Source organism: Ursus americanus, chromosome 12, assembly GCF_024610735.1.
Source record: "Ursus americanus isolate L20-20 chromosome 12, mUrsAme1.1.p, whole genome shotgun sequence".
Classification (NCBI taxonomy): domain Eukaryota; kingdom Metazoa; phylum Chordata; class Mammalia; order Carnivora; family Ursidae; genus Ursus; species Ursus americanus.
In genome coordinates, this window is record NC_142138.1 from 70,206,121 (window position 1) to 70,230,216 (window position 24,096).

Below are 24,096 nucleotides of genomic sequence, written 5' to 3' on the forward strand. Positions count from 1 at the left end.
CGCGGTCCCCCTGGGGTGGAGCTCGGGCCCTCAGACGGCAGAGCTGCTGGCGGGTCCACTGGAAACGCTGATCAGACCTTTGGACTCAGCGGAGGGGGAGCTGGAGAAGCCAAATTGACTCAGATTAAATCCCCCAGGCATAAAATCACAAAAGAGTTTTTGTTAGATGCTGATTGGGAAGGAGGGGCCCCAGAGATCTGGGAAAAGGGTAGGACATCTGGGAATAGAGAAATGAGGGAGAGGCAGGAATTTTGCCCAGAACTGGAGCCAGGGATTGCCTGGAGCTGCTTTGGTGGGATGGAGAAGTGAGTCCACATTCTTATCTAACCTCCACCAAGATTCTTTATTCCGTCCACAGACATTTACTGAGCGCCTAGGGTGTGCCAGGCCCAGTTCTAGGTGCTGGAGAGGGGAGCTCACACCCTAGTGGGGGAAGACGGTAAATGGCTGAAGAAGTAAGATAACTTCAGAGTGGTAAGTGTCCTGAGGGCAATGGGATGGGATGGTGCTGGGAGGGGACACGCCATTAGGAGGGGTGGCTGCGGAGGGCTTCTCGGAGCAGTGACACTGGGGCTGACACAAGAGGGAACCAACCACGCAGTTTCAGGGGAAACGGTTTTTCAGGCAGAGGGAGCAGCTGAAGCCCAGAGCCCGAGGGGAGACCTGGCTTTGACACGCTCTATAGGAGGCAGAAAGAAGGGGGGCAGAAAGAAGGTCGCTGTGGCCAGAGCTGCGGGGCAGAGGGTGAGCACGGTGGGATGAGACCAGGAGGGACGTTCAGGGACACAGGGAGTGAAGGGCCTTCCAAGCCGTTCTAGGAGCTGAGATTTTATTTTCGTCTCAATATAATAGGAAGTTACTGAAGGAAGGCACTGAATGGCTGGCTTGCTGAAGCTATTTTGCCAAGGCCTTCAAAGCTCTCCTCTGTTGAAATCTTGCCAAGATCCGGGCAGGTAGGGGATGTGTGAATGTGGGGAGACAGGGTTAAGGAGAGAAAATACGGGTCGGACCCAGTTGCTACAAGTCACAACCAGAATCCCTTGCTGGGCAGGACAAAAGTGGCCACGGAGTAAACCCCTGAAATTATACACTAATTTGTGTGTGTGTGTGTGTGTGTGTGTGTGTGTGTGTGTACCCTATTTTAGGGAGGAATGCAGAGTTTTTCCAGATTCTCAGAGGAGTCTGCCACCAAAAAAGGCCAGAAAAGGAGAATATTGACCTCTATGCCTCCACCAGCATGTGCCCCTCAGTGGGGACCTGCGTGCTGCCCTGCGGAGGGGGCAGGGGGCAGGGCAGCACGGGAGCTCTGCACTGTGTACCATGTGCTTTACCTATTTTTAAAAGGCCACTTCAGTGTAAAGGACCGAAGCTGGAGAGGAATGGATGGGGTGGGGAAGGAGGTGCCAAAGTCTTGGTGTGGCCCGGGAGGGGCAGAGACACATAGGGGCAGATCCTGACTTGACTCCCCCACCCCTGGCCTGTGTGCACACGCCTCGCCTCACACGGTAGAGTGTCCCGTAGAGTGTCCCGAGAGGCAGGAGGAGAGTGTGCCGAGAGGCAGGAGGCGGCCCGGCGGGAGGGCCTCGCCTGAGGCTGCCCAGTGAGCACCCGCGGCACTGCTCTGGGAGAGCGGCAGGAACAGCACGCCCGGAGATGCCCTTTGCTCAGGTCACCGAAGCCAGCGCCCTCCTCCACCCATGCACCAGGCTCCTCAGATCCCCACACTTTCACAGAGAAAAGCCTGGGCCTCCTGAGCACCCCGTGGAGCCCCCCAGGAGCTCTTGGCTCAGATCCGAACACACTTGGGTTCCCAGCGTCTTGGTTGGTCATTTTGCTTTGAGTAAAAGTTCCCTGGCTCTGCCTGGGTCCCTGCCAGGCCCTGGCCAGGCAGATGGAAGCTGAGATGGGACTGTTTTCTCGAATTCTCTCCAACATCTCGGCTCAGATATGCTTTGCCTCCCCACAAATAGGTCTGGCCCGGCCTTTGAGCCCCAGCTGTTCTCAGCAATCAGGCAGGGGGTAGGCACCAGCCTCCCTCGGGTATTGTGATCCCTGGGAATCTGGGGCCACGAGTCAGGGAGTGGAGTCAGCCGCTGATGACAGGTCCCTGGCAGGACGCAGAGCAGGCCAGGGCCTCCTGGTCCATGCTTGGGAAGGGTACCAGGGTGGCTCTGTGCAGGTCAGTTAATCCCTCCCCTCCTGCTGTGGAACCATTCGGGCCTTTCCATACCTTCCTCCTGAGGCCTCCAGACCACACAGGGGAGCCGGCACAGTCACTTTCACTTGCGGAGCCAAACAAAATTTTACTGCCCCTTCTTCTAACTCTAGAATGAGTACATAATGTCAACCACTGTGGCGGGGCACGATTCAGTGAAAGACTTTATGTAAAAATCCTGCCGAACCCTGAGGTGGTGGCGTGGGGATGTCCCCCTGGCACGCAGCCAGTCAGCCAGGGAGCTGCGACGTGAACCCAGGCAGTCTGGGCTCACTGCGCCGGGAGCTGCTTGCAAATGGACACGAAATGATCCGCAGAAGGCCCTACAACCTCTCACCAAGTAACCGGGGAGCAAAAGCACGGGTCCTCGACGGTTCCACACACTGAGCTCGGAGCGTGCAGTGTGGGGCGCCTACCGGCCTGGAATAGGGGTCCCCGGGCTCCCCCACCTGCTCTGCACTCGGGGACCCTGTGGCCCAGGGCAGCTCATGACCTCCTGGCCCCTTCTGTGAAATAAGGGGACAGCCTGTACTTCTCCGGCCCTCCCGGCTCCCAAAGGCTGCTCGTCACTTTGGACGACGGTGTCCACCGGCCTCTCCTGCAGGGCTGCTCCTAGCTGGCAATCGTGGTGGACCCTCCAAGCCTCCTCCCTGCCCTGCGTGTGGGCGGGTGCCGGTCGGGAGGCGGGAGACCCGAGGCCGGGCTCCAGGCCTGCTTGGCATCTCCTGCCTCATTTTTCTCATCTGATACACAGAAGGAATGTCCACCAGCGCGCCCCCACTTTATGAGGTTTGGGGGAAGAGCAGATGAGATGATGACTCCGAAACCCTGTGGGGACTGTGAGGCCCAGGACGTGTTAGGGAATGTGGGGCTGCAGTGTGTCTCTTAGCCTCTCCCTGCTGGCGTTTCCCAGCCTCTGAGGCGGGACAGGACGTGCGGGGGGGGGGGGGGGGGGGATGGCGGGGGGGGGGACAGAGGCGGGGCTGGGCCTCACCCCCGCCCCTCCATCACTGGCACCCTCGTGGCAGCGGACCCTTCCCGTGGGGTGTGAGGGCCTTGGGGCGCCCGGTGAGGCGGCGATGCTGAGGAGGGCTGAGGAGGAGCTGGGACCCACGGTTTGCCTCCTGACACCACCCGTGGGCTCACTCCTCAAGGCCTCGAAGGAAGAGCCTCAGGGTGCTGACCCCGGGTAAGGCGACTCGGTCGGCAAACGCTGTCCCCGAGTGGGCACCAGGTGCCCGACGCCGGAGGGCAAGCTCCAGACTGCAAGGCCGAGGGGCCTGGCTGCGGTGCTCCCGAGCCGGAGGCCGCTGAGCGGGGAGGCCCCAGGAAGGGCAGCGGTCACCTGAGAGCCCTGGAAATCCCCCGGGGGCAGTGGCGACCTGAATCCAGGTGCCCCTGTGCCCCTGTGGGTGGGTGACCCCCGGCCGGGGCCAGGAGCTGAGTTCCTCCCGCCGCAGCAGGCCTGCACCCTCCCGGCTCTGCCTCGCCGTCCTCGACGTGTTCGGTCTCCCCTCCCGCCCGCAACACCTGCTGGACTGAGGCACCCCTGCTTCCCCCCACTCTTGGAGCTCACCCCACGCAGCAAACCCTTCCTTCTGCGTGTGTGTCCCCAGTTCTTTTGGGCTAGTGTCTCTGGCCATTTCAAAGCATTTTGCTCAAGTTTGCCCTCGGCGTCCGCCACCCACAAGAGGTGACTGCGACTGTAGCACGTGTCCTGGGCGCGGGCCCCGCGGGGAGACCAAGCCGGCCGGCCAAAGCCCCTGCCCTGAGCCCAGAGAAGCCGGTTACTGCAAAGTGAGCGGCGGGGCGGGGAGGCGCAGGCCTCGCAGAGCCCAGGGCGGCTGGAGGGAGAGAGGTCAGGCACGGCCCCGGGAGGGGTGCCATTTGAGCTGACCTTGAGGAAGGGTCCGGTGCGAGGAAGGAGAAGGCCGGAAGGCAGTCCACGGATGCTGTGAGCAGTGTCTATCATGCATCGGCGGTGATCGTCCGCGTAGGAGGCGAGGGGACCTGGTGGTGGCCGCCGAAAGGATGAGAACACATAACGGTGTGAAGGACAGGAAGTCAGTCTTTGGACTCAGAGCCCTGGATTCCGTGCATGTGACATGACCCGAGGTCTAACACCAGGTTTGCCAGGAACTGCCGCAAGCTCTTCACCTGTAAAACAGAGGACGGCAAAATGCCTCTGCCGTTCCACACTATTCTAGATCAGGGAGAGAAAGGACAAAGATGACTGTAGGATTTTGAAGAACAGTCCCGACAACAGGTGAGACGTCAAGAGAGGAAGCAGGTTTGGGGGGGAAGACTTCAAGGTTTAAGTAAATGGAGTGGACCCCACCATGACCCTTCCTTCCACTGGGTTCTGGGCCAGCACTGCCATGGACTGACCCAGTCTGTCCTGCCGGCACATCCACTGCGTCCCCTCCACTGGGAGCGTGACCCTGGCCGCAGCAGAGTCAGAGCCAGGAAGAGGAACTGGTCTTTCCTCCAGGAGATCCGTCAGCTTCTCCCTCAGTGAATAAACACCTCTGTCATCACCGACACCGTCTTGCTAGAAGAGGAGCCTGTGCTGCTGAGTGCCCGAAGGCCAGGGTGGGATCCCCTAAACTGACAAGTTTCCATGACCGCAGGGTAAGGGAAGCTTGAACAAGAAGTTATTGAGAAATAAATTGAAATGTGGTTCCTTCATACCCGGGGTTCCTGCACCATTAGGACCTGGTTCACAGGCAGACCTCCCAGTGAGTGGTTCAGATGGGGGCGTCCCGCTTGGGCATGCACGCAGCCCTATGGAGTTCAGGAACAAGGTCACCCAGGCTGGGCACCCGCTCCTGTAATTTAGCAGTTCCCGCGGGCAACAGCCAGGGGCACCTGGGTGAGAGGCTCCCTGGCCTGGGGAGAACGGCCATGGCCAGGGGTCCGGGCCAAGAGAGAGATGGACGGAGATGGTCTGGGGAGACAAGGAGCTGGTCGGAGAGACTGAGCTGGGGCTTGGGGCGGGGGTGGGGGGGATGTTCCGAGCGTAGAGGGGAGGGAGGGCAGAGGGCACCCCTGACAAGGAGACACACAGGCCCTGGCTGAGGGGCACGGCCTGTTTGGGGCGGGTGTAGCTGGAGAGGCAGGCTGCGGCCACGGGGCGAGGCTCTGAATGCCAGTCTCAGGCCAGAATGGATCCTGCAGCTGCCAGAAGCAGGGAAGGCTGTGAACAGAGAGAGAGCGGCAGGGGCGGACGTGGCCCTTGTTTGTCCCGCCAGGGCCCTCGAGGTCCCTGAGGGAGCCGCGGCCTGTGGTCAGAGGGCAAGTCCGCACCACCTCCTGCCTCGACTTGCCTTGCCTTCACATCACGCCCCGACTCTTCTATTTCTGACTTCAAGGCCTTGGTATGTATGAAATTCTTGCCTCTCCTTTGGCAGCCCTGCCCGCCGCTCTGGCCGCAGTTTTGAGTTTGTACCCTTATTCTTACCCTTTTATGTCTGCCTTTCTTGGGCCTTCAGCACAATCTGTCAAGATTAATTTGACACCAAACTGGCTTTCTCTAGAAAGGCAGGGAAACTTCTAGGCACGAGAGCAAAATTCATGTGGGAAGAATTACCGTGGCCCCTTCCTTAAGGCAGTTAGAGTCCTCTGTGTCCAGTGACAGCCATTGGAGAAAGAAACCATTTCTTGAGGTGCAGGTAGGAGAAGTAACTTGTTCTGACTCTGGCCCATGGAACCCCGTGCTCCACCGGACCTTCCCTGCCTTCCCCTCTCTGCTCAGTGACTGCAAAAGAGGCACCTTCCTCAAACCATGAATAGGACCCCCATCGCTTCCAGAACATGCTTTCTCTGTCTACTTCTGCTGTGCTTGGAAAATTCTTAATTTACTTCTGGAATTAGGTGAGGGGCTGGCAATTGGTCCAATTATTACATGGACCTTTATTCTCTCATGGGAGCCTCTTTGGGCTGGGAAGATGGGTTTCTGTCACCTTCCATACTCGGGACAACATGCACTATTTCCTGCTCTTTAATTCACATCTGTAGCTGATCTTGGAATTAGTCACAGTACTATGTGTGGCCAGGACACCAAGTGCACTTCCAGATTCAAGGACGAAACAATAGGTTGCTCTGTTTTCTCAGAGCGCTTGGAGTCCTGGAGCCTGGTCCCCGCCACCACGAGGCAGTGCCTGCCCTTCGTTCTGTGACCCAGCCCATCTGCCCTCCGCTGCCACCGAACCCAAGCCCGCCCGAGCACCTCGCACTCTGGTCCAGGAACAGCAGGGCAATAAGGAGCCCGCCAAGCCGGGAACACATCACAGAGCTCAGTCCTGGGGGCGGCTCTGCTGCCAGATCTCTTAGGAAGGAAGACAGCTTCTGGCCAGACAGCAACATCCCCTTTCTCCCCAGTCCCTGGCGCAGCGGCTGGGCCCCATCTCATGCTGCTGCGAGAACTCGCGAATCTGTCCGTCTCTGGCAAGTGCTCGCTGAGCCCTGCTGGGCTCGGGAGCCCCCTGGGCGGCTGGTAAGCCTGCACACAGCGCCGGGGCTTGATCTGGGGGGCACATCAACCGGAAGATGATTTGAACAGCACCGTGAACCGTAACACCGACCGACTGCTCTCCGGGACGCTGAGCTCTCACACGCATGCTATCATCTTTATTTTGGTTTTTACAATAGCCCATGAAGCAGATAAGCTGGGTACTGGTGTTAGTCCGTTTTTGGAGGTGACAAAGCTGAAGCCGAGCATGCCCGAGGCCACGCGGGCCCCCACGTGGCAAACCGGGGACTGGAGTCTGGATCGGTGCTGGTTCTCCCACACTTCGTCTCTCCAGGACCCGGTGCCTGTGTCACCAGCTCGCAGCAGCAGCAGCAGCAACAGCTCGGACCCCGGGGGCTCCCCAGGGCCTGGTAGCCGCAAGGGCATGAGGGTACTTTTGAATGTTCTCGAAGATCCTAAAGAGGAGGCTGAGTGGAGGCTTGCATAAGAGGGACAGGCCCTGGCCACTCCTCCCCACGCCCGGTGATAGGTACCATTTTATTAACCTGTAAATCGGTTGTGTGGAGACGATACACATCTTCCAATTTAGCAGACAGTGAATATCCGCAAACATCTCGGAGGCCTAATCCAGAAGCTCTAGCTTATGGCCATGTCTCCCGAACACATATGGCAGAAGACGGGCATATGAGCCCGAACCACTTAACACAGTTGCCAAAGCACTGATGATGTTGTAAACCTCATGGCTGCCAAGTATGTCCAATCAATTCACTTGATTCCATTAACATATACCGAGCACGTCCTGTCTGCAGAATGCCAAGGAACAGACAGACACGTGCTCGGGGAGGTACTGAGGTAAAGTTTGTCACCAAGGACCCCAGGACCTGCCTGAGGGGCACTATTAGATTGAAATAGGGAAATCAAATCGAGAAGAATTCTGACTTTGGGAGCTTCGGACCACATTTAATGTCCCCAGAGCAGTGACTAGGAAACCAGAGCTTCCCATCGTGTCTTGGTCCTCATTTACCCAACAGGTCACTCTCTGTTTCTGCATCATTTTATTACCCTAGAGCCAGCGGAGCCATGCTAGGACAAGACAACCACCAGAAAGTGCTGGAACGTGGCCAGAGCTGAGCCAGTTCCCTCCTTCTCATTCATGGGCTCATCCCATAAGCTTTTATTAAATGCCTACTATGCGCGAGGTGAGGCGGTAGATACAAAGGTAAAATGGCCGGTGGTTCCCACCCTCCAGGTGCCTTGTAGAGAGCAGGTCACAATCGGCTGTTCCAATAACTTGTGGGAAGTGAGCTAACTGGGCCAAGGCAAAGCCAAACGGTCAGAAGAATGGCATCAGTGAAAGAAAACAGCGGGAACCAATGTGACAGGACATTGGGAATCAGCAGCTGGAGACCAGCCTGGTGTGTAGCGATTGGGAAAAGAGTGGCTTTTCTGGAACAAAAGAGATGAGCAAACCATGATTCTGAGAGGCAGAAAAGCCAACACCAGGCTTTCTGAAAATGGTTGCTGTAACCACAAACCAAAAGACAGATGGTTTCGTATGAGTTCCTGGGCCCCACCTGTACACGTCAGCATTATCTGGAATAGGGACAATGTCTCACAGGAAACATTAGTTAAAAATGTTACTTAATTCAACACAAAACTCAATCTACTACCAGAAAAAAAAAATGATCAGGGGCGCCTGGGTGGCGCAGTCATTGAGCGTCTGCCTTCAGCTCAGGGCGTGATCCTGGCGTTCTGGGATCGAGCCCCACATCAGGCTCCTCCGCTGGGAGCCTGCTTCTTCCTCTCCCACTCCCCCTGCTTGTGTTCCCTCTCTCGCTGGCTGTATCTGTCAAATAAATAAATAAATAATCTTAAAAAAAAAAAGAAAAAAATGATTAAGCAAACTCAGCTAAATTTCTCAAAAATCTGTACATACATATATACATATACAGATAATAGCTTCTACCTATGAGCTTTGGGGCAAAGTACTGCATTTCTCTTTGTGTCTTTGTTTCCAAATCTGTTAAAATTAGCACTGTGCACAGAGTAAGTGCTGTATGCATACATGTTAGCTGTACTGTTATTAAACTGCGTTGTTAAGTTCAAAGTCAGACAAATAGCCTGTTCCCCTCTTTTTCTTTTATCTGTCCTATCTCTAGAGATACTTTGGGGTGAACATCTAATTATCACATAATCTTTGAAAAACACTCCTTTTTATCCTCGAGGCAGTGTCCACGGGTTTAATCTGGTGCTTCACAAGGTGCTGAGGCATAGGAAATTCTTTCCTTTGTATGATATTTTCAGACCACCGAGTCACGGGAGGTGACAGCTGTAGGAAATCTTGTGGGCTGTTCAGTCCACAGCCACTTCTTAACGGAAAGGACTATTTCTGACCTTCAGTTCATGGCAGTTGCAAATGTCAGAGGCAGACCTTTTCCCTCCTCCCAGGCTCCCTCCCTCTACGCTGCGCTCCGTGGCACCTTTCTGTTCTGCAGTTTGCCGCCTCCCAGATAAATGGATGTTGATGGCATGTCATTCCAGGGACACTGAAAGGTCCCGGACCTAAAATATCTTCCTCTGGCCCCATGGGCTGGGTGTTCTGTCACCTGCATGGTGCTCTGAGGTCTGAGCAAAGGGGCTTCCCCTCCAAAGCCAGGACTATAAATATGCCTCTGGGTTAGGGCTGTATCCCAACAGTCCCCAGATGAACTAGCCCTCCTGGGAAGGCAGCAGTAACCCATTATCTCCCCAAGCTCTTTAGGAACACGGGACCATCGCAAAGATGTTTTAGGGAGAGGCACAGACTTCAGGCTTGTAGACAAATCTGATCAATAATTGTGTTTTGCAGAATGTACTTACTGTCCTAAGACATTTTTTTAAGTGACTTTTTGATATTTTCAAACCAGGGTATAACTTCTCCTGAAAAACAAAAACAAAATATAGAAGGTCTAGCCACATTGTCTCGCATCCCCAGACAATTACAGGAGTCTCTGGTGTCCCCAGCCTGCTCACCTAGCTGCCCGCAGGCCTCCCAGCTTGCGTGGAAAAGTTGGGAGAGCAGGCCTGAGCACCTGGGACTCATTTGTCCGTTCCGTAACTCCAATTCAAATATTTATTTTAACCCTACAAATACAAAAAAAAAAAAAAAGCCCAAATACAAAGTATGAAAAAATACAGATGATACAAAGTAACCTAACTAGTCCTTGTCTGGAAAGAACGTAAGAATTTATTGAGAAAACAAAATATACATGCTGAACTTCAAATAAGGAAACAATTCTTACATTTTAAAAGCGCTTTATATTTTCACTTCCCTCATCTTTTCCACATAACATTTACTTCTGTTGAATCCAAGTGCTTAGTGCCCCATGGCTAGCCGTCTCCAACTAGACCCAACTCCTTGAGGCATAGACTGTCTTCTGTGTCCCCAGCACCAAGTGCAAAACGGTGCTTAAGAATCATTAGGTGGGAGCGCCCCAGACCCTGTGATTTTGTGGGGAGGCAGGACAACGTTGCTAGAGCGTCTATTTTTGTTTTTCAAGAGAAGCTACGAAATATCTGGTTTTATTTATTTTTAAATGATTATCCTTGCATCAGTGGGTCTTTTTTTTTTTTTTTTTTTTAGATTTTATTTATTTATGCATGAGAGACCCAGAGAGAGAAGCAGAGGAAGAAGCAGGCTCCCCGTAGAGCAGGGAGCCCGATGCAGGACTGGATTCCAGGCCTCCGGGATCATGACCCCAGCCAGAGGTGGCCCCTGAACCGACTGAGCGCCCTGAAACACCTGGTTTTTAAATATTGACAAGTCAATGAAAAAAACAAAACCTTGAAAATACTGCGCGCCTGGGGGTTGCAGTCAGTTCCACCTTGGACTTTTGGTTTCTGCTCAGGTCAGGATCTCAGGGACCTGAGATCAAGCCCAGAGTCGCCTCTGCACTCAGCACAGTCTCTGCTTGAGTTTCTTTCGCCGCCTCCCTCTGGCCCTCTCACTCGTGCTGTCTGTCTGTCCCTCTCTCTCAAATAAATAAACACATATTTTAAAAAAGGAAGAATTAGAAAATACTGAGAAGACCCAACAATGCCGGACTGTGGTTCACGAGTAGATAGACGGCAATTAAAAATTTTAAACAGTAGTAACCATTTATTATGCACTCTATGTCAGCCATTTTGTATAAATTATTTATTTATTAACATAACTAATAACATGGATAACGCTTCTGGGTGAAAATTCAAACAGTATATAGGCGTATGGAGTAAAAAGCGAAAGCCTATTTTTTTCCTCCCCAGGTGTCGCCTCCCATTCCGGGTTTGGGGCGCATTCCTCCAGACGTATCTCCAACTTTATCATATATATCAGAGTAGCCCCATTTTACAGATGAGGAGACTGCGGCACAGAAGGGTTGACGTCTTCCTCCAAGACCACAGAGCCGGTACCGGAGGGAGCTAAGATTCAAATCCGGATCCTGACTCGTAAGTCAGCGCATTCCTTGTGCTACGCCCCGCGTGTAAAATGTTACGGATGAAGAAAGCGAGGCCCACCCACGTCCCCGAGCTGTCACACCACAGAGCTCACAGCGCAACCGGGAGAGGCAGGGGTGACCCGGCTGGTCCGGCCGCAGCGTGCAGGCGCCCCCCGCACCGAGCCGGTCGGGAGGTCGGGGTCCCGGAGTCGCGAGCCCCAGCCGGGGACAGAGCACAGGGCCCAGGGACCGCCGCGGCGCCGCCCGAGAGCACGCAGGGGTGGTCGGGGCCCGCAGCCCGGGGTGGGCGGCCGCCGAGGGGCGCGGGCTGGGCGCGTGGCGGGCGGGGCGCCGGCGGGCGGGGCGGGCGCGGGGGCGGAGCCGCGGCCGGAGGCGGCCGTGTCCCGAGCCCGGCTCAGGGGCCGCAGTGGCCGCCGCGGAGCCAGGCTACCTCCAGGGAGCGCCCGGGCACAGAAGGGTTAACGGGCCGCCGGGGCGCGCAGAGCAGGTACAGACCCCTCCGGGACCCCCGGCGCCGGCCGCCCTCTCTCCCCGGTCCCGTTAGAGCCCCCGCCGCGCGCGCGCGCCGCCCCCGCTCCCCGCTCCCCGCGCCCCGCGGTCGCATCCTAGCCGCGACCCCGGCCCCGGGTCTATGGCCTCGGAAATCTTCCAGTTCCTGGGGTCGAATTCCTGGGGAGGGGGCTCGGATCCTGTGGAACTCTGGCCCCATCACCCGGGAGGAGAATCAGCCAAAATTCCTACTAAGTCACAGAGTGAAGTTGGAAAACATACCCAGGACCTCCCCGCACTCGCCAGTGCCTCCTGCCCTCCTCCTCTAGGAGGGTGCTCCTTCGAGGATGTGTGCCCCTGCCTCCCCCGTAAGTCCTGGAGGGTTGTCGAGGGGTGCCCTGATCCAGCTGGGCCTGATGACTAGAAAGGAAGGACACCTGTTCTGATGGTCCTCCAGGACCCAGGCATGGGCGGCACAGCGAGGACCAAGGAGTTCTGACCCAGGACAGGGACTCCCCAGCCAGCCCTGAAACATGCCGTCCCGCCCCCTCCCGTTGCAGCAGCAACCCATTTCCCAGAAGTGGGTCCCTGTGGGGGTGCCGGGGTTAGCCCTGCCCAGGGCTCTCCTTGATCCTCACTGGCCAGCATGGAGGTGTGGCCAGGAGGAGCCCAGGTTTGTCCAGACCAGTGTCCAGCCTGGCACCAGGCCGACCACTTCTGACCTCTCCTCTCCTCACCCTGGGCAGTGAGACACACCAGATGAAGAGCCTGAAAAGGGGTGAGGAGCACAAATGTGTGTCTGTTCCTGCAGTGGAGGGGGTGCCGGTCCCCTGCCCAGCTGTGCAGGGGGTGGGGTAGGACTTTTCCAGAGAGGGAGCCAGGCCTGTCCAGGGCTCCAGGAGTTCACGTCACCCCCACCCCCCACCCCTCACTTCTCCAGGGAACTGCCAAAGCCAAAGCCAGCTCAGGACAGGATTATGTGTGCTGGGTAGACCCATAGAGAGAGACAGCAAGACACAGACCCCGGGGAGCAGAGAGCAGCACAGGCTGAGAGGGAGTGGGGAGGGTACCCAGCAGTAGAGAAGGGGCAGACAGTGACCATCACCCCCAGTTCTCCTCTTCAACCTCAAGCCCCAGAGTCAGGCAGAGAGCTGAAGGTTTGGGCGGACCGTTGGCCCTTCTCTGGAGCCCCTACGCCCCCATCAGGGTGGAGTAGCTGACCTCAGTGGCCAGCCCAGCCAGGGGAAGGAGCAGCCATCAGCAACCCCTTCCCAACCCAGAGCAGCTGAGGTGACCCTGTGCATGCAGGCTCGACCTCTGCAAACCCCCCCTCAAACTTCCAAGGCCTGGGGTCTCAGGCAGGGGAGTGGGCTGAGAGTGTTGCTACCCCCAAGTACATGCCTGCCCTTCCCTCTGTCATTCTCCTGCCCCCGAGCTGGCCCACCTCGGCATTAGCTCCTTGGATTCCTCTCCCGGGTGCCTTTCAGATCCAACAGAAACATTTTTTTTTTCCTGGAAAGCAGAACTAAGAGCGGGTTGAGGAGTGGGGGTGGGAAGGGCTCATGGTGAGCAGCAAGGGGCTGGAGGGCTGGGAGAACCCTGGCTTTGAGACCAGAGGAGGGTTCCAAGCTCCACTTCCCTGATGATGAAAGCTAGACTTCAGGATGGACTGCGAGGGCAGCCGCATCTCCTTCCCGGGTTCCCTCGGCCCATCATCATTGGGCCTGAAGTAAGCCCTCATTGAACCAATGCTGAGGGACGCTGGCCCCTCCCGGGAGGCTAAATAAAATGGGAAAATCACCTGCTTCTCTTAAACCATCAGCCCACTTAGTTTATCTCTTGGGTAGAAAGTGTGTGAGGCCGGCAGAGATGTGCCAGAGTGTTCCACAAGGAGCTTAGTTAAAAAGGGACAAAAAGGCTGGGAGGCAAGTAAGAAAAGGAGAGGCCAAGGGGCTTCTCGTCAGCTCCTCAGAGTCGGTATCTGGGATGTCCTCGTCCATGCCTCCCTCAGCTGCCCAGGACCTCTGGAAGGGCAGGAGGCAAACCAGCTGAAAATCATCTGAAGGAGGACGCGTGTGCCTGTGTGGCCTGGAAACAGTCCCTAGTTGGGAGGAGGGAGGAGCTGAGGAGTTCCTACAGGCGGAGGGGAGGGGACTGTGCCCCAGTCGCCAGGCTGAGGTCAGACCCCCACCCTCCAGCCTCAGCGGCCGGGAAAGGGCAGCACTCCCTCCCGCTCTCACCCTTAGGGTCATAAAGGGGTGGGCCAGTCTTCCCCCACCCCTCCATCCTCACTCGGGGATGTCCTTCTGAGGAGCCATCCCCTCCAAGCCCCGGCTTTCTGGAGACAGAGAGGTAACCACCAGGCTTCTGTCCCCACAGAGCGCGGCCCCTCCGCACCCAGATGCCTGAGTAGTGTGTTTACTTCCGGTCCCCTCTCTCTGGCCCGGGGCGTCAAGGGAGGAGCGATGGAGAAGTGGGCGGGCAGGTAAGTGTGGGGCTAAGTGTGGGGCTGCCGGCCGGAGGGGTTGGCTCTGTCCCTGGAAGGAAGGGAAAGGCCATTACTGGGCGGGGCGGGGGCCACTGATGAGAAACTTCTGCTTTCTGAGAAGCTGGCATCAGGATGTGGGGAGCCTGCTGAGGGGGAGGGGGTGTCATAACACCTCTGGCTGATTTGCAGGCCCCGGTTGTGTCTGATGCTGCTTCTGTCCCTCCCTGAGCTCTGCCTGGATCAGGAGGTAAGCCAGGGACCAGAGGTTGTGACCCTTTCATCGCCCCTGGCGCCCACCCCACTTCTCCAGGCCAGGCGTCCCTTTCGCGCAGCTTCTGAGGAGCCATGGCACCTCTCCCATTTGCCTTCCTCCTACCCCCCAACTCACTCCTTGCCAAATAACATCAAGTTTTCACGTCTGCTATTGAGTGTGACCTTGGACCAATGACGACTGCCCTGAGTCCCGGGTACTGGACTAGACAGCTTGTACAGTCCCTCGAAAATCCTTCTAATTTTGTCTGACCTTTTTGTCCACCTAGGTGTTGTCTGGACACTCTCTTCAGACACCTCCCGAGGAGGGTCAGGGCCCTGAAGGTGTCTGGGGTCCTTGGGGCCAGTGGGCCTCTTGCTCCCAGCCCTGTGGAGTTGGGGTACAGCGCAGGAGCCGGACATGTCTGCTCCCTACAGCTCAACTCCACCAGGGCCTGCCCTTCCCACCCCGGCCCCCAAGACATCCAGAAGCCCTGCTGCCCCGGGGTGAGAGCCCCAGACCTCAGACTTCCCGAGAAACCCTCCCCCTGTACCGGCCACAGCCTCGGGGAAGAGGTGGCCCACGTCGAGGTCCTGCTTCCCAAGTAGGGAGAGCAGAGGCCGGGGAGATTCCAGGAGCTCGGAGGTGAGGGGCGGGGCTTCGAGGGGTGGGCGGGGCCTTGGGGGAGGGGCGGGGCCTTGGGGGAGGGGAGGGGCCTTGGGGGAGGGGCGGGGCTCGGGAATGGAGGAAAGGGAGCAAAGGATGCAGGGCTTGGGAGGCTTCTATTTTCGGTGCTAGGAAGTGGGCTGGGGAGGCAAGGTCAGAGTTGGCCAGAGCTGTGACCCCATGTCTGCTACACCTTCTCAGGTCCCGGGTTCGAGACCCCATCAAGCCAGGAATGTTTGGTTATGGGAGAGTGCCCTTTGCTTTACCACTGCATCGGAACCGCCGGCACCCCCAGAGGCTGCCCAGAGCTGAGCCCTCCCAGACCTCAGATCTTCCCTCCCCGACTCCAAGAACAGAACCATCCTCCACAAACCACACAGCTCAAACTCAGCTCCCTCCTACAGAACTTTCTGCCCGCCCCCCACCCCCCGAAGCAGAACTCCCAAGCCCTGAAATTGCTCAGATAGAGGTGCCCTCTAGAACCAGGCCTGCCCCTACATGGCCCCACCCCAGAACCCAGGCCTCTGGCACAGAGCCCCCTTCGTCCATCCCCTCCCCAGGAGAAAGTACCTCTTTCCACATGTCCCCTCAGCCAAGAATGCCAAATTCCCAGAGTTGGGCCAGTCTCCGGGTGGCCGAGAGGCACCATAATTCTTTCCCTAGGGGCAGAGGCCACCAGAGCCAGGAGCGCTGGAGACCTGGGGGGAGTCTTCATGGGTCCCTCATGGAGTCTGCCCCCCACTACCCAGACGGCTGGTTGCCTCTCCTGAGTGATGGCCCCCACTCCAGTTCCCTCTGGAGCCTCTTTGCTCCCAGTAGCCCTGTCCCAAGATGTTCTGGGGAGAGTGAGCAGCTGAGAGCCTGCAGCCAAGAGGTGAGTTCTTCCTTGGACCACCCCTCCCCAGACTTGCAATTCTGCTTCCCTGACCCTAAGTCTGGGTCCTCAGCTTGTCAGATCTGGACCTGAGGGCGAAGGGCCTTGGCATCTGACTTCCTCAGGGTAGGGGCCTTGGAGCTCTTCTGCAGACCTGACCTTCCCTCCCGCACCCCCAAATCCAGCCCTGACCCACACCCCCATTTTCCTCCCCAGCTTTGACTCCTCTGTATCCCCCCACCTCAGCCCTGCCCCCCTGAGCAGCCAGACCCCCGAGCCCTGCAGTGTGCAGCCTTTGACTCCCAGGAGTTCATGGGCCAGCTGTACCAGTGGGAGCCCTTCACAGAAGGTGAGGTTTCTAGCCCCCCACCTCACCCCCGGGAAGCTGAACTGGCTTCATACTGGGGGATGATAGGGAGAGGGAGACACCAGCCCCTCTATTTCTCTTCTGTAGGCGCTGGCATTTCCCCTCTCTGTAATGTTTGCTTTCTGATTTCTCAGGGTTGGGGCGAAGAGACAGCACAGGCCGGGAAAGGGGAGTGGGTTTCGGACAGGGCGTAGCTGTCAGATGGTGATGGGTAACTCAGCAGAAGGGTCAGGCGGGAGAGGGAGTGTCCCGAGGTGCCCTTTGGCTGGCTTCCTCTGGGAAGAAGTCCGTCCCAGGAGGTGTGGCTGACGTGACAGGAGAAGGGCATGGTCAGAGAGATCCTGTCTGGTGGTGACAGCAGGGCGGGGGTGCACCATGGGCCCCAGCCGGCATTAGACCACTTGCTCCCAAGTAGGCGTCCACTTGATTTTAGGTGTCAACCCAATGCCAAGAAACCCCTTCATGAGCTCACATAATCATAGGTTTCCAGTATCTCTTCTTTCTCAAGGCTCACAACTCCTTTGCTGATCTCAGTGAACTCAGTTAACTGACCTGACTCAACTTTCGTGTGACCCTCAAAGCTATCTTTCAGAATATAGAATTGTCCCATTTCCTTCATCCATGGAGACGTAGGCAAGCTCAGGATGTCCTGTAGCTGATATGGGACCTTTGTCAGCTAGCCTCCCACCAGGGACCCCAGCTAACCACTCTCCCACCGTGTTTCTTAGTTCAGGGCTCCCAACGCTGTGAACTGAACTGCCGTCCCCGTGGCTTCCGATTCTATGTCCGTCACACGGAAAAGGTCCAGGATGGGACCCTGTGTCAGCCTGGAGCCCTAGACATCTGTGTGGCCGGACGCTGTCTGGTGAGAGAGGATGGAGTGTGTGTGTGTATGCACACACATGCACACACGCAGGCATGCACACAGTCTCCTTAGTGTCATCGCAGAAACAAACACTAGGCTGAGATTGCAAAAAGGGAAGTTCTCACCTGCCCAGCTGGAGGTGAGAACAGAGCCAGGAGGTGAATTGCGGGAAGGACCCCCTCAGGCACATCCACTGTTCCCTGAGGCTGGCTGGGGATGGGGGGCTGCCGTAGGAGCACCTTTTCACTCAGTGTGGAGATCAAGATGCAGGGTGAGCTGGAGGGGCCCAAGCGGAGCGGGCGAGGGTTCCGCGGTGTCTGGCTTCAGGCAGCCCCTGCCTCACTCTCCCCCAGAGCCCTGGCTGTGATGGGATCCTCGGCTCTGGCAGGCGTCCAGATGGCTGTGGGGTCTGTGGAGGTGACGAGTCCACCTGCCGCCTCATCTCAGGGAACCTCACTGACCGAGGGGGCCCTCTGGGCTATCAGAAGATCCTGTCGATTCCTGCTGGAGCCTCCCAGCTCCAGATTGCCCAGCTCCGGCCCAGCTCCAACTATCTTGGTGAGCTCTCCAGATTCTCCGAGTCTTGGGTCCTTGTTCCATTCCTGGTCTTTTGGTTCAGCCCTCCACACCCCCATTGAGCACAGCAAATGGGCCAAGCAGAGAGAAGTTGGGGGCTCCTTCCCTTGCAGAGGTGGTGAGGAAGCCGAGAGAGTGTGGGGTATGAGGGGCTCTGTGTGGCTAAGGGAGTGGTAGGAGGAGGACACTGTGACTGACCTCGGGTCCTGAATTCCAATCTCCAGCCCTTCGAGGCCCTGGGGGCCAGTCCATCATCAATGGAAACTGGGCTGTGGATCCCCCTGGGTCCTACACAGCCAGCGGGACTGTCTTCCTGTACAACCGTCCTTCTCGAGAGGAGGGCAAGGGGGAGAGTCTGTCAGCCAAAGGCCCCACAACCCAGCCTGTGGATGTCTACGTGAGCTTGGGGCCTGGGGAAGCTGGACTGCTGGAGAGGGGGCCTTTCCCTCTGGGGGCAAAGCTGTGGGTCGTAAGATGGGGGAGAAGGCTAGTGGTGTGCCCCCCTTGCCTCCCCCAGACGATTCATTATCTTCTCTCTCCCTAGGTGATCTTTCAGGAGGAAAACCCAGGCATTTTTTATCAGTATGTTATCTCTTCACTTTCTCCAAACCTTGAGAGCACCACCCCGGAGCCTCACTTCCCCCAACTCCAGCCGGGTGAGACTCTGCTCCCCAGACCTCGGAGGCGGGGAGGGGCTGAAAAGGGAGCTTTAGGGCAGTGGGGTGTATTCAATTTGCCTACTCAACTGTCCCTGCACAGAGATTTTGAGGGTAGAGCCCCCACCTGCTTCGATGGCCCGCCCGGCCCGGCCCCCAGGCACCCTCCAGCGTCAGGTGCGGATCCCCCAGATGCACGCTCTGCCCCATCCCAGGACACCCCTGGGGTCTCCAGCTGGGTACTGGAAGCGAGTGGGACACTCGGAGTGCTCAGCATCCTGTGGAAAAGGTGAGACTCCGTCCACTAGCCTGTGTCCCTGGTGCCCTTAGCCCAAATCCCTGCCTTGGCACTTCTGATCCCACACCCTGCACCGTGGGTCCTACCTCAGCTCTGTGCCAAGTCAAATTCCGGTGTCCGGGACCCCACTGACGCTGCGCTCTGAGCCATCTGCCTCCCCTGGCTTTTCTCTCATCCCCTTTAGGTGTTTGGCGCCCCATTTTCCTCTGCGTTTCTCGTGAGTCAGGGGAGGAACTGGATGAACACAGCTGTGCCGTGGGCGCCAGGCCCCCAGCCCCCCTGGAGCCCTGCCATGGACCCCCGTGCCCCCCATAGTGAGTATGACCCACAGGGAGGGCTGGGGTCCTAGGAGCACAAGAGTTGCCCCGGGCAGACGCCTCCACACTGCCTTAGAATGTCACCCTGGACCTCGCACCCAGCACACAAGATCCCCTGGCTGCAGAGGGGACAGCATTTCATTGGAAAGGCTTACTTCCCTGGGGCGCCTGGGGGGCTCAGTCGTTAAGCATCTGCCTTCCACTCAGGTCATGATCCCAGGGTCCTGGGATCGAGTCCCACATCCCGCTGCCTGCTCAGAGGGGAGCCTGTTTCTCCCTCTGCCTCTGCCTGCCCCTCCCCCTGCTTGTGCTCTCTCTGTCAAATAAATAAATACAATCTTAAAAAAACAAAATGGAAAGGCTTACATTCCCTAGACAGGACGAAAACCCAGGCATCCCGAGCCCCACAAAGAACTCAGACTCCAAGTGATGGAGACGCTCCCTCCCCTCTGCCGGGACCCCCACCCCAAGCCTGTCGTCCTTGCCCCACACATGGCAGCCATACACATCTCTGTCGTCTTCCTCTGTGTCTCTGCCTCCTCCTTGCCCTGCCGCACCCACAGCTGGGAGGCCGGCGAGTGGACGTCCTGCAGCCGCTCCTGCGGCCCCGGCACCCAGCACCGCCAGCTGCGCTGCCGGCAGGAGTTTGGTGGGGGCGGCTCCTCGGTGCCCCCCGAGCGCTGTGGCCACCTCCCTCGGCCCAATGTCACCCAGCCCTGTCAGCTGCGCCTCTGTGGCCACTGGGAGGTCCGTTCCCCTTGGAGCCAGGTGAGTGGGCCCCGGCAAGGAGGCTGCGGGGTGGGAAGGACCCTAGACGAACGGGCACTAGTGAGCTGGAGCGGTGGTGTTTCTAGTCCTTTTTAACCAGCAGAAGCTTTTTTACTAACACGATCTCATGTGAAGCCCCAATCTACAAATCCGATGAGACACTGAACCGGGGGTTTGGGGCCCAGAGCTCCCCGTGCAGCCCGCCTGTCAGCCCGTAAAGCCATGTAACCGCTGAGTCAGGGACCAAAGGCAGGTCCTGGTTCAAAGGCCCCAGGGCTGGAGGCTGGGGAGGAGGCCTGGGAATTCGGGCTTTCAGAGGCTCTCCTCCCCTCAGTGCTCAGTGCGGTGCGGGCGGGGCCAGAGGAGCCGGCAAGTTCGCTGTGTGGGGAACAACGGTGACGAAGTGAGCGAGAGGGAGTGTGCGGCAGGCCCTCCGCGGCCCCCCAGCAGAGAGGCCTGTGACATGGGGCCCTGTACCACAGCCTGGTTCCACAGCGACTGGAGCTCCAAGGTGGGCCCACACCCCTTCCCCGAGTCCTGTGTCCTGGGCGTGGGGCCCTGGTGTTTCAGTATACATCTCAGTATACATTTACCGAGCGAGCCCTATTATGTGCTACATGCTGCGGATGCTGGGAGCTCTGAGATAAGTGAGAAAAACGCACATTAGGGTCCTCAACCCCCACTACGGGTTCCTCTTATCTGGCTGGTACCCGGGGCACTCCCTAACTCTGGGGATCCAGGATGCTCCGCTCTTCGCTCCTCCCCCTCCTCTCCAATCCATCACCTTCTCAACAGTGCTCAGCCAAGTGTGGGACAGGAATCCAGCGACGGTCTGTGGTCTGCCTTGGGAGTGGGGAGTCCCACGGGGCGGGCCAGGAAGAAGCAGGAGCAGGGACCAGTGAGCAGAGCTGTGCACCCGGAAGCCGTCCTCCGGACATGCGTGCCTGCAGCTTGGGACCCTGTGAGATGACATGGTGCTGGTACACGGGGCCCTGGGCCGAGGTGAGCCAAGAGCCTGGGAGGGGGGTGTCCATCAGTGGGATTCCCTCTGGGCTGGCGGGAGTGATCCCTGTTCTCCCTTCCCCTTGCACACCCCGTCCTTCCTCTGAATCAGTGCTCCTCAGAATGTGGCTCTGGCACGCAGCGTAGAGACATCATCTGTGTGTCCAAACTGGGTACTGAGTTCAACGTGACTTCTCCCAGCAACTGTTCCCACCTGCCCAGGCCCCCTGCCTTGCAGCCCTGTCAGGGGCAGGACTGCCAGGACCGATGGTTTTCTACACCCTGGAGTCCGGTGAGTGCCCGGCTCCCTTGTCCTACTAAGCACGGACTTCCAGGGAAAGGGAGGCTCCTCTCAGGGTATCCCCACTGTGTCCCAGGATAAGGCCAGCTGCAGTTGGTTTATCATTGTCCCATTTCCTGTAGACGTAGAGGACCATACGGGATTTCCTAATGTTCCAGGAGAAGCCCCCCCGCCCCACCATGCACACACTACTTTCAGAGAAGGAGGTGGCCTGGGGTTCAGGAGGAACCTGGGTCATAGAGAAGGTCTGATTTGATAGCGGGGTCTCCGCAGTGTTCTCGCTCCTGCCAAGGGGGTATGCAGACAAGGGAGGTCCAGTGCCTGACTGCCAACCAGACCCTCAGCGTCCGATGCCCTCTTCACCTGCGGCCCTCCAGGAAACGACCCTGTAACAGCCAACCCTGCAGCCAGCGCCCCGGTAAAGAGCCCTTTCCCCCCCTAAACCCCAATATGGTGGAGTTAACTGAAATATGGGGGAGATGAGAAAGGACCAGCGGGAGTGGGCACTGCACCTCCAGAGGGAAGGGTCTGGGTGACATGCCCACTGGCCTCCTCTGTCCCCAGATGATCAATGCAAGGACAACTCTCCACATTGCCCCCTGGTGGTGCAGGCCCGTCTCTGCGTCTATCCCTACTACACAGCCACCTGTTGCCGCTCTTGCGCCCATGTCCTGGAGCGTTCTCCCCCAGAGCCTGCCTGAAATGGGTCCAAGAGACTCTCTCCTCATGGTCTCCTCAAGCCACTATCAGTCACCCACCCATCAGCCCACTCTGTACCCTCCGGCTCTCCAGCCTGCCCTCGTCTCATCAGGGATGTCCCCTAGGGTGGTTGAAGGTGGCAAGATGACTGTCAAGATGTGTGGTTGGGTGTGTGTGTGGTGTGATGGGAGGTGTGCACACATGCCCCACATACGTATCGGGGGCCTGGACGTATGTGCTCATACACATGTATTACTTCTCAAAACAAGAGGTGAAACCGATTGAAGAGGAGTGGAGAGGGGACAATGCCTGTTGCCCTGAGACTTTTCTAGGCTGAGAGGAAAGCAAGTTTGCAGCTCCTTGGTTATCCAAACTGCCTAGCAACTGGCCTCCCATCAGCCCCAATTTTGTGCCCTAAACTTCAGTTCTCATGTTCAGGCCTCACCTCTTCTAAACCATCATTTATCGTCTGACCCCTTCTCCCCATACTTCGTCTCTCTATCCCTACCTCTCATAATCGGCTAGGGACGGCTCTCAGTCACTGCCAGTCCTGCCTTACCCCAGGAAGAGAGACTACCTCCCCAGAGCAGGGACCAGCTGGGCAGATGATGGAAAAAAGAAAAAATAGAACAAGACACCCTAGCCCCTGCTCCCACTCCCCACCTCCTAAAATGGTTCCCATCCCAGAACTAATTTATTTTTATTAAAGATGATTATGATAAATGAGAAACAGGCTCTTTATTGTCCCGATGGGAACCCATGCACCTGGGCCACCTAAACAGGCAGTATGAGGTCAGAATGAGGGGTGGGAAGAGGGAATAGCACCTACAGCCCAGGCAGAGAGAGTCTGGGCCCAGAAGGGCTATTGAGCCAGCCCCAATCACGGGAGAGGAGCCTGACCGATGGTAGGCCCTGCAGGTTGGTCATCGACCACTAGAGGTCACCACTTCTCCCACTTTAGGTATGGAGCTAGGAGCTTGGTTCCAGAGCTGAGGAAAAACTGCGTGGTTCATGGTGGGTTTCTCCAGAGGCTGAGTCTTTCTGTGAAGTCTCTTAGAATCTAGTAGCTCTGCTTTCAGTTTGGGGCTGAGTTGAATAGCAGTTGGCTTTGCAGGGGTCTTTTCTTCTGTTCTCTCTCTTTGGCCCTCCCTGCCTCCCTCCCCCATCCTTTCTGCTATCACCCATTTCCCTATTAAGCTCTTGGTTTATTGCTTTTGGTAGGGTGGGGGGAAAGGAAGTGATTTCTGCCCCTCCCCCCTTCCCTCAGCGGAAACGACCGGAGGAGGAGGAGCCTGGCCTGGCTCTAGGGGACTTAGGGCGGGGTCGAGGGCGGAGCCAAGGCAGTACTGGATGTCCTGCCAAAGACGCATTCTTCAGGGATGTCTCATTCTAATCTTCCTGCCTTCGCTCTTGTCATCTCTCAAGGTAAATAGCTTGCTAGAGGTGGTATGAGAGCGGGCAGCCTTTTCCATAATACAGATCCTTTCCCTGACCCCTGCAATTCTGAGGTCTGAGTTCCAGGTCTCTGCTTCTGGAAGCCAGATTTCCTGGGGGGTCCTGTGTCTAGGAGAGGAAGGGGGGCAGTGCAACAGAATCAGACTCATCCCCATCGGAAGCATCCCTCCCCCATCTCTGCACCTCCACAAGTCTGACCAAGTAAGACCATTAATAAAGGCTTGTGGAAACAGTTGAACTCAGTGACTACTGATTATTTCCTGAATGCACCAAGACCCTGTGAAGGATACCAGAGTTGCCCGAGGACACAGGATTTCTATTCTAGCAGCTCCCTAGGGTCATGCTGTTGCCTTGGGACTCAGACTTTCCCTGGGTTGTAAGTGGAAGGCTTTGGGCAACATTTTAGAAGGAGAGTCTGTGAGGAAGGAGGCCAAGGGAGTGGAGGGAGATGAAAACGAAACTGACTAGCCCTGGGGAAGGAGTGAGGAAAAGGGCTTGGTGCAAGGCAAGCCTCGTCTTGGTGTCTGCTCAGCCTAAAGAGGCGGTGTTAGATATGTTCCTCTCTAGTGAACCTGTAAGGGGATCCGAAACGTGGGGAACCAGGGAAGTGGGACCCGAGCCAGCTCAGTAGATACACAGGGCTGAAGGCGGAGTCCTAAGACCGAGGGAGGGGTGGCAGTGACTAGCTGGGGCCCTCCCAGCGGTTCCTGGAAGCTGCAGCCTGGGCGGTGGCCCCAGCTCAGCTGACTTCTCCGAAGTTCCCCTCCCTCTCAGGGCCTCTCAGGGCTGTTGCTGGGCAGGTTTGGAGTTTGGCCTGAGTCTGAGAACCAATTATAGGTGGGGAATGCAGCCACAGCCCCT

The 24,096-nt window shown here is 57.4% G+C and overlaps 1 protein-coding gene across 5 annotated transcripts; it reads left to right on the plus strand.

Annotated features, from left to right (window-relative positions):
- The first annotated feature begins 293 nt into the window (after window positions 1-293).
- On the plus strand, window positions 294-23,181 carry ADAMTSL4 (ADAMTS like 4). Of its 5 annotated transcripts, XM_087866251.1 has the most exons (20): window positions 11,543-11,651; window positions 12,400-12,431; window positions 14,033-14,138; window positions 14,331-14,388; window positions 14,681-15,036; window positions 15,259-15,931; window positions 16,178-16,280; window positions 17,027-17,163; window positions 17,517-17,721; window positions 17,964-18,136; window positions 18,284-18,395; window positions 18,499-18,684; window positions 18,878-19,007; window positions 19,574-19,778; window positions 20,113-20,289; window positions 20,574-20,780; window positions 20,893-21,072; window positions 21,355-21,499; window positions 22,742-22,794; window positions 23,048-23,181. In XM_087866251.1, exons 2-19 carry the CDS (start codon window positions 12,413-12,415, stop codon window positions 22,771-22,773), a joined length of 3,204 nt encoding a protein of 1,067 aa, XP_087722377.1. In that variant the 5' UTR covers window positions 11,543-11,651; window positions 12,400-12,412; the 3' UTR covers window positions 22,774-22,794; window positions 23,048-23,181. The 5 variants fall into 5 exon arrangements, with proteins under 5 accessions (XP_087722374.1, XP_087722376.1, XP_087722375.1 ...); XM_087866248.1 differs by lacking the exons at window positions 11,543-11,651; window positions 12,400-12,431; window positions 22,742-22,794; window positions 23,048-23,181 and adding exons at window positions 294-474; window positions 10,971-11,153; window positions 21,646-22,510; XM_045790623.2 differs by lacking the exons at window positions 22,742-22,794; window positions 23,048-23,181 and adding an exon at window positions 21,646-22,510 and having other exon boundaries at window positions 11,544-11,651.
- Window positions 23,182-24,096: the final 915 nt, after the last annotated feature.

Bases quoted from the DNA above. Each gene is read 5' to 3' on its own strand.
- ADAMTSL4 (XM_045790623.2), top strand. The intron at 18,396-18,498 runs GTGAGACTCTGC...GTCCCTGCACAG, and splicing joins CTTCCCCCAACTCCAGCCGG to AGATTTTGAGGGTAGAGCCC. The intron at 20,781-20,892 runs GTGAGCCAAGAG...CCTCTGAATCAG, and splicing joins ACACGGGGCCCTGGGCCGAG to TGCTCCTCAGAATGTGGCTC.